This window comes from Periplaneta americana, chromosome 6, assembly GCF_040183065.1.
Source record: "Periplaneta americana isolate PAMFEO1 chromosome 6, P.americana_PAMFEO1_priV1, whole genome shotgun sequence".
In the NCBI taxonomy this organism is placed as follows: domain Eukaryota; kingdom Metazoa; phylum Arthropoda; class Insecta; order Blattodea; family Blattidae; genus Periplaneta; species Periplaneta americana.
In genome coordinates, this window is record NC_091122.1 from 129,694,988 (window position 1) to 129,709,603 (window position 14,616).

The 14,616-nt window shown below is 37.0% G+C and overlaps 1 protein-coding gene across 1 annotated transcript in view; it reads right to left on the reverse strand.

Annotated features, from left to right (window-relative positions):
- wge (winged eye) overlaps positions 1–14,616 on the reverse strand; it is a 705,384-nt gene that overhangs the window by 191,255 nt on the left and 499,513 nt on the right. The window contains exon 5 of the mRNA XM_069828951.1: positions 6,139–6,594. Coding sequence (XP_069685052.1) covers positions 6,139–6,594 — 456 coding nt within the window. The remainder of the gene's footprint in view (positions 1–6,138; positions 6,595–14,616) is intronic.

Consider the following 14,616-nt stretch of genomic DNA (forward strand, 5'->3'; position numbering starts at 1 on the left):
GTCGAGCTATATTCAGGGATGCCCAGCACTGATTCAATAGATAAAGGGAAGAGAACTTATTAAAACTGTATCCATGTTAATTTTTAGATTTGCCCGAGAAGTATAAGTGCATTATAAGAATATAAGTTTTAATTTTAATGCTATTTATCACAAGTTTGATTTTTTTATTCAAAAGAAATATTTTCTCAACTTCTCGTATAGAAAAGTGAAATTTTCAGGTATAGGCCTATTTATTTAGTAGCCTTACAGGATTTTTTCGTAAATCTAATATACCGTATATACGTATACTGAAGATAGTGTATTGAAAATTTTGAAAATATTCGCATGGAAATTGTTTGTAAGGAAATGAATTAACAAAGCAACTACTGTTACAACATAAGCAAAAGATACGTGCCCATGTGTTGTAAAAATGTCAGCTCTATAGCTTCAGCAGATTTCGAGAAAATAATTTAATATTCTGATGATAGGAAGTTGCTCACAAATATCACCTTAAAACCATAATGCGATAAGAGTTTTGTTATGTAATATCAGTTACACTTAAAACAAATACAGTACCTAGGTAACTTTGCTTTGTAATGTAATACTGTTTTGATTAGTTTATTGATTACTTTTGTAAGGCTAAAGATACCATCAATATAAATTCCAACTTATCATGTCATACTCAATATCTTTCTTTGGAATATCACTTTCTTTATGAATGATGTGTTTCATCCACTTAATACAGTATAATATTAAACTACTATGGTATTTAAGTGAATATTCCTTCTTAACTCTCTATTATGTTATTAAGATTTAAAACACAAGTGCAATATTAAGAAATCAGTTTTAGTATTTTTTTACACACAATACAATAGATAATATCAAACAGAAAGAAGCCATATAAAAATAACGACATAAAATTTCAGTTCCGTGTGAAGTTTGTGCACCACTGTTTTCTTAGTCCAACAGCCTGCTTATTCATATACACAACACTTCCTCTTTCCATACTTAGCGCTTGCTGCCCGCGCACGACGTCAAGGTCAGAAAAATGCGCTTGCTTTGACATCACTGGTATACAGTGTCGTCTCACCGTTTTACAACGCCTCTCGTACAAGTCATTTAGGACATTACTTATTCTTAATTTATTATTGCAATTCTTGCTCTAGTCTTTACTTGTCTGTCATCAATTCTTCCACTACTTCACTCCTAACCCATTATTATACCAAAAATACTATACTTCTAATTTTTGATCCCCCCTCCTGTATGACACATTCCCCTCACTCCATATCTTTAACTATCTGCACTTTTCACTGCTGAATTTTCCATATTGCTACATTTTAGGTCTTAGGTTTCTTTTCTCACGATTGATTTCCCCTCCACACCATTTCCTTAGGTCAGCGTTTCCCAAACTTTTCTGAAGTGGGGACCACTTTTTAAGTCAGAACAGTTCCGCGGACCACCTTACTCTTGTTCCCTTCGGAAGCAAATTTGTCATTTATGTAGCATATTTTAATATCAATATACTTATATTTTAATGTAGAAATAATTAATTAAAATTAATTTAATTCAATTAATTTTATATTAGTATTAACTACTTCAGTTAATGTTAATAGAAGAAAATTTTCTTATATCATCATCTGCAAAAAGAGAAATAAAAAAATTAATGCAGAAACATGCCCGATTTTCAACAAGTAAAGATGCAATTTTGCATGTTCTATTATTGGTGTACGACGTACAGTACGTGACCATTTTTATGTGGAAACTATTAAGAAAGTCATAAATACATGAAAAGGTTCGGTACTTTGGTCCTGTTATGAATTCGGGTAGTCCCTAGCTGGGTTACAGGCACGGCGCCAGATGTGCACAAAAAAGATAGCCAGAAACACCACGTTCATAGTGCTTTAAATCCCTCCTTAGAGTGGGAAGTCGATAGACGGGTAGGGTAAATAAATTTCGTAAAATGTTAGTACTGGGAGAAAAAGTGAAAGGCGATTGTCATGTGTCATTTATAAACTCTGAGATTTTCAGCTATAGAGTGATACGCAATTCGTTTGAATTTTATTTTTTCTTCTGTCTTTTTTGAAGGACCACAAGGGCAGACCTCGAGGACCACAGGTGGTCCGCGGACCATAGTTTGAGAAACGCTGCCTTAAGTCATACTGTTTTTTCACCTTGTTTTCCCCTCTTCCTTCATCACTGCTCCCTGAACTATATCCTTCTTGCGTTACTCTATTTCTTGTCAGCCTCGATTTAGATCTTAGTTCCTTCACCCGCTTCGGAATTGCTCCCATCTGATGTCCACTATTTCCATTCGCTTGCACTCAGGTCTTGTTTTGCTGTGCTTGCTGAATACCAGTTCGCGTCACTCCTGTATCTTCTACAGATGACATCACTGCTTGCTTGCCGGAAAATTTCGCTGAGTTTAACACGTTTGCATTTGCCTCGCGTACACTCTCCACACTTGTGTCACTAACCTCGCCTTTAGATATGACATTCTTGATTTTTTCCTTCAAAATTTTTCCGTTTCTTTCCTTTTCATCTGAGCTTGCAATCGGTTCCTTTAACGTTACTACAAACTCTTCTACACTAAAAACCAAATTGTTTATCCTAATTTTGTCCTTGATAAGTTTCGCGAATTGTCCATTTCTTCGTGCGTATAACAATATTATGTAACAACGGTGAAAATGGAATTCCACATCACGTTTCTATTCATTTCTAAGCGCATTTTACTCTTCCCGAAATAACAGTCTCCGTGACAACATATTTATTAAATTCCATACAAAATTTATGTTTTTAGAAATAGAATACAGCGTTATAGTGTTGTCTCCAAATGAATTCAATTATCTCTAGTTCTGCAAACAAACACGCCTATTTTCATTAGCACAGATCCATGTATGTATATGTAGACAGTTGAAAGCGGAAGGGATTGGAGAATGATGTGTTTGCAGTGAAAGACCTATCCTTGGGCGGAAAACTATGAATGAATGAATGAATGAAAACCTTCTATTAATAAATTTATATCGCGTAAGCGAACCTAACCAAAGTCTAGTACTGTATTAAACATTCCTGCCGATTTTCGTAAATAGAAAACATACTAATGTTTGTAACATTTACGTAAATACTGCACAACTTTCCTCCTCGGATTATGAGAGAAAAGAAGGACTTCTAAATGAAATAAAGGTCACACCAGTTTTAGATAAAAATCGGGAATAGAAAAGTTATCGGTTTGCACTTGTCCAACGAATCTCAAACAAACGTCTCCCAAGAATAATGAAATATCAACCTAGAGGAAGAAAATGACAATGTAGACCTGTAAAACGGCTATTAGACAATTACTGAATCAATAAATTGTCCAAATCCATGTATAATAATATCATGATTATGACATTTATGTAAATACATCTATGACGAAATTTAATTACATATAATATGTATTTAAAGTGTAATTTATTTTGAGATCACGGAGTGTGTCTGTGTGTGTGTGCGTGGGTGTAATCCAGAGAACAGAAGTTTACCCTTTTTATGTGGAACGTGTATGTGGGATCTATTCTGAAATATACCGTTACCATTTTTGAAACAGTAAACACATATTTTGCTCCTTAACGGGAGCGCACCTATGCAACCCGCAATAAGTCCTAACATTGTATTACTTTTTTCCGAAAATACAGGTATTTTAGAGCTATCCTGAAAAACTTTCATAGTATATTACATTTCTCCGAAAATATAGGTATTTTAGAGCTATGCTGAAAAACTTTCATAGTATTACATTTTACCACAGTTCGTTATGGTTTACTAAGTATGCATACAGTTATTTCCAAAATATAACGTTAATATGTAGTTTCGTACTAAATATGCTACAAAATTAAAAACGGTCCAAATATGCATTTATATGCCCAATAAAAACACTTCCATTTTCTTCAGAATGCTTGGAATCAAGTGTAAATCAGTCTGAAAACTGAAACAATCCCAGAGGATAAAATATGACATGTCACAGAAATCCGACCAGTAATAATAATAATAATAATAATAATAATAATAATAATAATAATAATAATAATAATAATAATAATAATAATAATAATATTCTATTTGGTGAAAAGAAAATATTACGTCATATTATTTCTTTATCTTTCGTAAAATTATTTTTATATTTCTACGCGTGTTTAGTAAACCCACTAGTTCAAAGAAATTATGTAAGCTATTTTACGTCAGGCCTGCTGGCTACAAAAAGTAAAGCAGACACGCAACCATGAAGTGGAATGTTATCAATCTCACACAATAAATACTGTTTTTAAATGTACTCATAAGATTCTTTACAATACACAGCTTGAACTATGATTATATCATATCAAGTCTAGATGTAAAGACAATATTTCGCATCACTAGATTTACAATCCTTTCTGTCCTGTAGAGCTGATAACAGCGCCAGAAACTGAAATCAAATTAAAAAAAAAACAATGGTAGCCACTTGAGTTAGCGGTCTAGTCATCAGCATACTTCGGATGTTCGCAGGTTCGAACTCCAGAGAAGGCAATTCATTTTTACGACTGAAAAATATTTTGAACGGCTTCCTTCTGATGCGAAGTGAGGCCGAAGGTACAGTCCCACAGATTTAAAGCATGCAAGGAAAGTCTATGGAAGATCACCGATTATCGAGGTCTTTCTCAATTACAGCTAGAACTACGTGCCGAGAGGAAAAAAATGTTGGAACACCTAGAATTCGATGGATAGGCGATATTAGCTATAGACTTTCATGTCGGAACAAGCCATTTGACTTAAACTTGTAGTAGAAGAAGGAAATCTTTGTGCGCTCTGTCAATCGAATAGTCTAAACTTTGCACGGAGGAGTCACGCCGGAAATAACAGCGACGCGACTATAATTCCAGTAATTTATGATGTTGACAACATGAAACTGTTATTGCAAAAAACAACAGAATAGCCAACATGCTCTGGTGACATTCGGGGTCCTTCAATTCTATCACTATCTTCCTTGTCGCCTACTGAATTACGCAACACTGTCCACATTGTAGGCACGAGCTGATGATTGTTGTCAATATTACAGCAAGACTTGCACATTAAAAGCATAAACAGATGCCATCACAAGAAATATAGACCTACGTCATGTCCGGAAGACGTTGTGAAATAGACTTCGCATCCAGTGTGCAACACCGGGTATGAACTCTCAACCCTCAGGTTCAACGGCAAGCAAAAATCACCAAGAATAACTGTGCAACAGTATAAAGATCGAATCCCCCTCCTCTAGTGTTTTTCCCTTTTCCTGTGCTATACACTGAACTTCGGCGTAGCTCAGTGGTTAGGGCACTTGGTACGTAGAACCAAGGACCTAGGTTCGATCCACGGCGTCGGAGCGAATTTTTCTCCTCTAATAACCATTGCTATCAGTGATTGCTTATTTTTCTTACAGATATTGACAATAATGTGACACTCATTTCAAAAAGTCCTTTGCTGGATTACCCTGAACTATAGCTCACAAATGTAACGCACTCAATGGAGTGGCATGAAATTAAGGTCTATGTGTGAATTATTGAGTGAAATTGTGTAAATGTAATGTAATATAATTACTTAAATCCCACGCCGTGGCGTCGTGGTCTAAGGCATCCTGCCTAGGACTCGCGTTACGGAATGCGCGCTGGTTCGAGTCCTCATGGGGAAAGAAATTTTCTCATGAAATTTCGGCCAGTGTATGTGACCGGTGCCCACCCAGCATCGTGATGCACTTGGGGAGCTACGATAGGTAGCGAAATCCGGTTGCGAATGCCAGCTATAACGACTGGGGGGGAGGATCGTGCTAACCACACGATACCTCCATTCTCGTTGGATGATCGTCCACCTCTGCTTCCACATGTGGACGTGAGGCCAGCAGCCGGCTGGTCGGTCTAGGCCCTTCACGGGTTGTAGCGCCACGGATTATCATTATCATTATTATTATTATTATTATTATTATTATTATTATTATATTTACTTAATTTGTGCCTTGTGAAGTTATTCGCCTTTCAGTTTAATTTTATCATCCAAAAGATGCAACGAAAATCAAAATTATGTGTGGTATGTAGCGAGGTCGAAGATTCAGTAAGTAACAAGAGATTTTAAAGGCAGACTCAGAGAAATAATTTTGCTAATTAAAGGCGATTCACTTACTTGTGGTGACGGAGGATCTGCGACAGCCGCAGCTCGGCCTGGCCGTCACTTCATTCTTCACGATCGGTGGCGTAGGGGGTGCCTGGCTACTGTCGCGCTCCCACCTTCTCTTGTTACCGGCACCAGATCCACCGTTCGCGGGTTGTCGCCGTTCAACTGTTTCTTGATACAACGCGCATTCAGATCGTCTCTTGTTTTCCACTTTCTTAGTATTCCCAACAGGAACGCTAGTTACGTTTGTATCAGCAGTAACACCGTTTAAGTTGTTGTTGATGTTATTGTTGTTGGTATTACTATTATTATTGTTGTTGTTGAATCCTTTTGCCATTAGCTCTAGTTGAGTGATACCCCTTTCCACTAAGGGGCTCACCGGCGAATATGGTGGCGCTGCAGCAGGAGGGGGAGGAGGAGTGGGTCCACCGAAGGTATACCCTGAAGAGAACAGCGAATCAGCAACTGAGAAAGAAGAGAAAATTAAGTCAGAAAACATGTGTAAAATATATTGACAGAGACTAAAGTACTGCAAGCAAAGCTAACTTAATTTATAATTCATTGTAATGGTTGTAGGGTTGCCAGGTTGTACGTTTTCCCGTATTCTTACGTTTTCTGGATGCTAATGTAGCCTTACTTTTTTTATTCCCCTACAACACTTTCTTCCTTTATTTCGAATTTGGCGCAGGGTAATAGTAAAAATGGACTGATGTGAGGAACAGATGCTCACCAGAACTGATAAATTCAGAGCTTCAAATTGTTATAAATTTTGACACGCCCTGTAAAGAATTTTTAATGTATTTAAAAAAATGGCAGTAAATTGAGGGGTTTGGGGGGAAAACCAAGAGGCTCCAATTTTTTTTTTTCTTTTTTGAGCTATTTATGCACAGAGGAAAAAAATACTGTCTATCGTCTAGTCAAAGAACTAGATGGTTCCAAGAATTACATTCACAATTATAATGCATTTTTGAAATGTCTCTTTCTGTACATGCTTATTGTTTGGCGGTAAGCTTTTCTTCATTATCTCGAAAAGTACTGAATTGGAACTGCCTGGTTTTTCCCCCAAACCCCTCAATTGCTAAAAGAAGCTAAGTCAGCTTCAAAATATGAAAAGTGTCGTTAAAAATTAGATATTAAGACACAAAAATGTGTGTGCACATTGTTTGTATGTGTAATCCTTTGATATTTAATTTTTAATTAGAAATTAAGAAAGGATGAGTCACTAGATGATGTCGATAAAATCTTCCTTCCTTTCTCTCTTTTTTTTTTAAGTTGGCAACCCTAAGTGATTGTATTTCGTTGCCTAAAAATAAAAATAAAAACAAATTGTTATATCTTGTAATATTTGTTTTTTTTTATCAATTTGGTAAGTCATTAGACGGAAGTACATAAATTAAATTAACTGAAATGCTAATTCAGTTAAAACAACGGGATTTTCGTACAAGATTGTTGCAAACTCTTCAGATGCTCTATTTAACAGCTACGAAATTTCATAACTAATATATTTAAGTGTTATGAAATTTGATAGCTGCCTAATATTTCACTGTGAAATTTGAGAATTCTTATTTATTACTGTTAAAAATCTATGACTGTCAGATGTCTGAATTGTTATGAACTGTAACTAAATTCAGACATTTTTTTTTTCGAATTAGAAAACCTTGGTGTTCTTTTTAGAAATGTAATGGAGTGCTCGTACTCAATTCTACATTAACTCTATGTGATTTCTCAATTTAGTATGTTGCAAAATATAAATTCCAAAGATTACCCCTCTGAAACCGTTATTGAGGGACTGAGGGGAAAATGCAGAATTCTGATATGAAATGTATCAAATACATCTACAGACACTAGTAATTCTAGATTACCACCAGAACTAATTAAACCCGTCCAAATACGGTGAATTCGTATTAAGCTGTAGCACATTCTTGCAGGACTTTGCGTATGTTCCGAAGTATCGCGCTGTTATTGGCATTTAACTACAGTATTGAGAAATGGAATAAGGTTACAATTTCCGTACTTCATTATTTACAAAACTTCAAGGGAAAGGTCATGGTACCTAATTGTTGCACCAAATTCATTTCATTTGACTTCAGTACTTTGTTATTGCTAAATTCCGTACGACTTTGACAATAGCTATTCAAGGAACTATGCAGCTTTCTCAGATCAAGTTACAGTATAACATGTGTTTAATGGCATCCTACCCAAAAGATTACAAATTTATGAAAAATAATTAACGTAGCCTAAATGTCATTCAATGCAAAGATGTTTTAGTTTAATTTTGCTATCAAATTCATCAAATATCTGATTTTATTATAATGAAAGACAATGGCATAGGCGGGTGGAGGTTCACCCTGAAGCCCCTCCTTCATTTTGCAAGAAACATTTAAATTAGATTTAAAGCATGAAGAAACAATTCTCTATTGGAGTTGCGGGTGTGACACTGTAAAAAATATTTTTTTTTGTTTCTAGTGATGGGGTGTGATTTAAAGACCTGTGACGCAACCCACCCAATAATGCATAATTAGTATTGGATGTTCAACCAGTAATTATAACAGTATATACAGGTTTGTCACTATAGCCGGGTCGCAGTTATTTCCGGCAGACAATCACGTTGCAGCTCGGCTACATTTAAACGTGCGCGACTTGTCATTGGCCGCTGATGGCGTTATGCACTTCCACAGCTGCTAACACAAAAATCACACAAAATAGCTATTATCTATCACCGCGAATTTTTCGGAGCTGTGACGGCAAAACATTGTCACACTACACCGCTAATGCAGAGGTATATGGGAGACGAAGATGACGAAAGAAGAAAGTTATTAACGAGTGCATTATTCGTAGCAGAAAATGCAATACTATAATGTAAATGTACACAAGGTTAGTTCCAAATGTTTGGCGGCCCTGGATCGGAAATGTAAACAACACAATGTTCACCACACGCCATACGGAGACGACTGGACACCCAACACAGCAATGTAAAAAAAAATCGCATTCCTGCAAGTGGTACTTAAACAACTGACGACGGGGTGTATAATTCCAACACAACTCGGAGGATGATTCATGGACTCTGGACAACGTTGAATTAACATCGCAATCCCTTCCCCGATTTAGCAGCAGATAACACAAAAATATGCCTAACACTAAACAAGCCAATATTTCAAAGGCAAGTCACACATTTATGACTTGGTTCATGAATGCACCTTATCTAAAGCTATGACACAAGAATTAAGCACTTCCGTTCCGTTCCCTTCCTTGAAGATATTCTTATTCTGGTAACATTACGACGGCACGTTGAAACGAGGCTAAGCAGGTTGTCAGTTCTGGTGAGCGCAGGGGAATTATTTTACGTAATACCTCTGCAATGTTACTACATAGTTTTCATCCAAATCTAGTCTGCAGGGGTAAAATTTTTAAGTGAAGCTTACTTACTTACTTACAAATGGCTTTTAAGGAACCCGAAGGTTCATTGCCGCCCTCACATAAGCCCGCCAGCGGTCCCTATCCTGTGCAAGATTAATCCAGTCTCTATCATCATACCCCACCTCCCTCAAATCCATTTTAATATTATCCTCCCATCTACGTCTCGGCCTCCCTAAAGGTCTTTTTCCTTCCGGTCTCCCAACTAACACTCTATATGCATTTCTGGATTCGCCCATACGTGCTACATGTCCTGCCCATCTCAAACGTCTGGATTTAATGTTCCTAATTATGTCCGGTGAAGAATACAATGCGTGCAGTTCTGTGTTGTGTAACTTTCTCCATTCTCCTGTAACTTCATCCCGCTTAGCCCCAAATATTTTCCTAAGCACCTTATTCTCAAACACCCTTAACCTATGTTCCTCTCCCAGAGTGAGAGTCCAAGTTTCACAACCATATAGAACAACCGGTAATATAACTGTTTTATAAATTCTAACTTTCAGATTTTTGGACAGCAGACTGGATGATAAGAGTTTAAGTGAAGCTAGAAAAAAAAAGTGAAAAACAGGAAACTTAGAAAAAGAAAACATACACAACAGGTACTGTACTCCAACCAGGAGAAAGTCTCAGGGGAATGAGACGCAGAGGGGTAATGCTGTGAATGAATGTTGATGTCGTAAGATATCATAAGGTCACACACGTGGGTACACGCATCTCCATTGGCTAACTCTCAAAGCACAAACGATAACACTGATCCACACATACTTATACTACCCTAGTTACAAAATTAGATCACGGTTAATCTCCTGGGGCCATATTCATAGACATTCTTAGCGCGGGCTTTTGGTGGATGATCAGCGAACTAACGTTTTTCGTATTCATAAACCAGTGATAGCGATATGATATGATATGAATCCTGTTTAGGACGCTCGTAGCCCGGGCTAGCGAAATGTCTATGAATAGCACCCCTGGTCTTTTTGATCCCTCCATACAGGAAATAACATATGCAGAAGAGCGCATGTCTTTTAAACTGACGTTAAAACGGTAATATTATCTATCTACTTCGCTCCAATATATGATGCAATATTAAGCACATTCCTTTCAAGGTTAATCTCATGGTTGGAGAACAGTAGGTCGGCACGCAGGTTAATAGATAAAGTAGGTCGCTATAAAAGACATTATACATAAGTTACATCTATATACCTATAAGTACAGACGGACGGATGGATAGACAGAGATGGATGGACGGACGGACAGAATGTCCAAAATGTTTCGATTTTTCAAACCATTAAAATTAAGTTGCAGTGTTATCATGATATGCTCCATTATATTTTATATTCACCGTAGGCCTACTGTACCGCATCTTATGCTGTGAGCGCCAGACATTTGAACTCCTTCTGTACAAGGCTATATTCCTCGATAAATTCAGCGTAACAAAAATGCGAAGCCTGGTTATTACTATGTTCGCGACACTGAAACCCATTGTCACATTAACGAAATATGGCCGTATTCTTCATTCACGCACGACGATTTTCGTAAATAAGGTACGTATTTAGGAAATATTTATCATTTTCTACCAATCAATACTATACTTCCAAGGCTTTTCCAAGGTATTTTATCAAGTTCCTATAGTGCCTGGGACATAAGTAACCTTCACCTAGGTTAGGTTAGTTTAATTTAGGCTTTTGTTATGCCTTGTATATAAGAATTTGACAGGTTAGGCTAGGTTTCTTTAGGGTTTTATTATGCCTTGCATATACGCTGGACTAAGGCTGGTGATTTTTTGCTTCCTGATGTCAGTAATAAGGTAGTGTATCGGCGGATTTTCACTTCCGAAATCACCAGAAGCAACGTACTGCTAGTTTCACCAATGGACCCACGTCTACTAAAGTTATGCTTGCCAACCGTCCCGTATTTCCTGGGACAGTCCCGATTTCGACCACTGCGTCCCGCGTCCAGAAATAATTTGCACACGTATCAAAATTTCCAGATTTCATGGCATATTAGATATTTACAGCTGATTTTCGTTCCTATCATATTGTTGGATTTAGTCTGGATTGGAAGATATTTCTGCACAGTCTCATACAGACATTTGATTCCAATATGTGACGAAATGGAGAAATGGCTCTATTAAGAATGTTCAAGGCAGAAATTTAATTCTCGTTGATGTGTCAACAGAGTGATGGATGCAATGATCATAATACACAAGTTAGGGCAGGTTTGATCACAGGATACTTATTGAATCATCTATCCTCTGTGCTCATCTTATGTACTTTAAAGTAGTTTGGCGCCATTCAGTATTATGTTCACTTTGTTCCACTTGATGCATCATTCATTGTTCTCGGCAAAAAAGTGGGGGGGAGGGAAATTATACGACTACTTCTATGACAGATACAGATATCAACAAGTGTGATAAAATCTGATAGCTCTGATGATAAATCACGTAAACGTCTCCGTGTTTTCCGGGAAAAGAACCTGTGTAGGTAGGTTAGGTTAGTTCAGATTATGTTAAGTTAGGTTAGCTTACATTAGGTTAGTAATTACATCAATATGATGGATTCCTAGTTTCCAAGGAGTTAACATTTCTTTTATAAGGAATTTATACTGTTTTTCAACTTGTTTTGTCGTGATTTTGGTATATATATATATATATATATATATATATATATATATATATATATATAAAGGACTACTGTTTAATGTGTGGATTGATAGGTGGAAATAATTAGAGCAAAAAAATTGTCAGCAACGTTTGTGTCCCTAATTTTTATTTACGAAAGTTGCCAAGCCTAACTAAAGTTGCTACTTCCGCTCATCTTTCAATCAATGTTTAGAGTACCTATAGTCAAGCCTGTATCCTGTGTTTAACTGAAATAAGGAAAAATAAAATTGTGAAGCACGTACTGGTGAGTTTGGCTGAAGTAAAGCGACTGTTTTTTGTACACATCATCAGTGTCACTTGCTTCCTCATTATTATTTGCAATATACTTCACTAAAATTAAAAATACTTGTAAAAACATGCGTTCTTCTTAATAGGATATGGAATTATGGTGAAGTTTTAGTTCGGTATTGCCAGTATAGGGAATTAAAAACAAACACTGAAAATACCTTAGTTTTGTAGTGTGAAGTAGTAGAAACTCGATGTAATCACTGGGAGAGCTGTGGTCCCACCCAACCCGCCCTAAATAGGTTCCTTACTTATATAGGAAAATCGTCGTATTTGATGGAAGAAGGCGGCCACATTTCGTCGATGTGACCTTATTTGAGGTGGAGTGGGAGAATGATTGCAATATCGCCAACTGTGGTAACGATTCATATTATCTTACACACCTAACCTAACCTAACCTAACCTAACCTAACCTAACGTGCTACACACATATTGTAACATTCCTAACGTTTAGCACACCTGTTGTAACATTCCTCACAGTTTCATTTCGTTTGCCGATATTGGCATCCCTGCTACACCTGTACCATACCGTCTGCTAGAATTCTGTGTCCATCTAATGGAAGTGAAGTGAAACTGCGACTCTGTTAATTACGTTTCAGAAGTTGTTTCTGTGTTATCTGCAAGAATTATTGTGTCATTGTAGTGATAACTGCATTTATATTGTACAATAAAAATTGAAATGTGTCGTGGGTGAGATAAAAGTGTTCTAATTTGATTTCCAGCGCCACAATCCCAGTGATAAACGTGTGAATATACACTAGGAGTCCGTTGGAAGTGGACGTAGGGTACTAAAACTAGACCGGAGTTATTATATCATCTTAGATGTTTTCTGTTCAAGCTTATGAACACTGTTTAAAATTCGATTAACCAGTAGATTAATCAATAAAAAGATATGGTTAATGGATCAAAAATTTTAGTCGATCGACTGCTCTAATTTTTACATAAACCATGATCAACAACTACGGGTGGCAGCTGAGATAAAAAGAGGAATGATGCAATGCAATTTTTACCTGGAGACGAATCAAACAGGTGATGACTGAACTACAGATAACACGGTAGTGACACTGAGTCCAGTAATAACAAACTCCACGCACTCACCAAGTTTCATCACACGCTCTGCTGGCCGGCTCCGCCTGGAACTGCGGCACGGAGGCATAGCACGGCCTTAGTCATATCGGCGTGACGTAGCTGTGACTCAGTGTCACATGGGCAGTGGCAGCGGAACTACATTGAGACGAGTGCAGTGCTTCGCTTTGGAAGAAATTCCTCGTTCAGAGAGGAGGAACAAGCAAGTCGCAACTCAGAGAGTCTCCTCATGAAAGTAAATAGGGTTTCACTCCATCGCAGTCCCTCTGAAGATATGTGAGATGTACCTGATTCACACGGGGATAGTTTACAGGAGTCAAGTGCTTGAAGCCTCTAAACTTCGACATCATACTTGTGATCACACGGAGACACTAACCTTGAAACGATGTTCCACACGTAAAAAAACGCGCGCTGAATGTTGTATGCATGGAGGTACAATGTTTTTAAGTATTTTATTTAGCCTACCTTTTTGCGAACCACTTCTACATTAATGTTACGGACACCTTGTTCTTTAAGTTCGTAACTATTGCGAAATAATTTCCTCTTGTTTAATTTTAATTTGTATTATTATTTAAGTGGGTTACATCAGCTTCTTGTCTATGCGGATGACGTGAATATGTTAGGAGAAAATCCACAAACGATTAGGGAAAACACGGAATTTCTACTTGAAGGAAGTAAAGCGATAGGTTTGTAAGTAAATTCCGAAAAGACTAAGTATATGATTATGTTTCGTGACCTGAATATTGTACGAAAAAGAAATACAAAAATTGGAAATTTTTCCTTTGAAGGGGTGGAAAAATGCAAATATCTTGGAGCAACAGTAACAAATATAAATGACACTCGGGAGGAAATTAAACGCACAATAAATATGGTGAATGCCTGTTATTATTCGCTTGAGAAGCTTTTATCATCTAGTCTGCTGTCAAAAAATCTGAAATTTAGAATTTATAAAACAGTTATATTACCGGTTGTTCTGTATGGATGTGAAACTTGGACTCTCACTTTGAGGGAGAAACAGAGATTAAGGGTGTATGAGAATA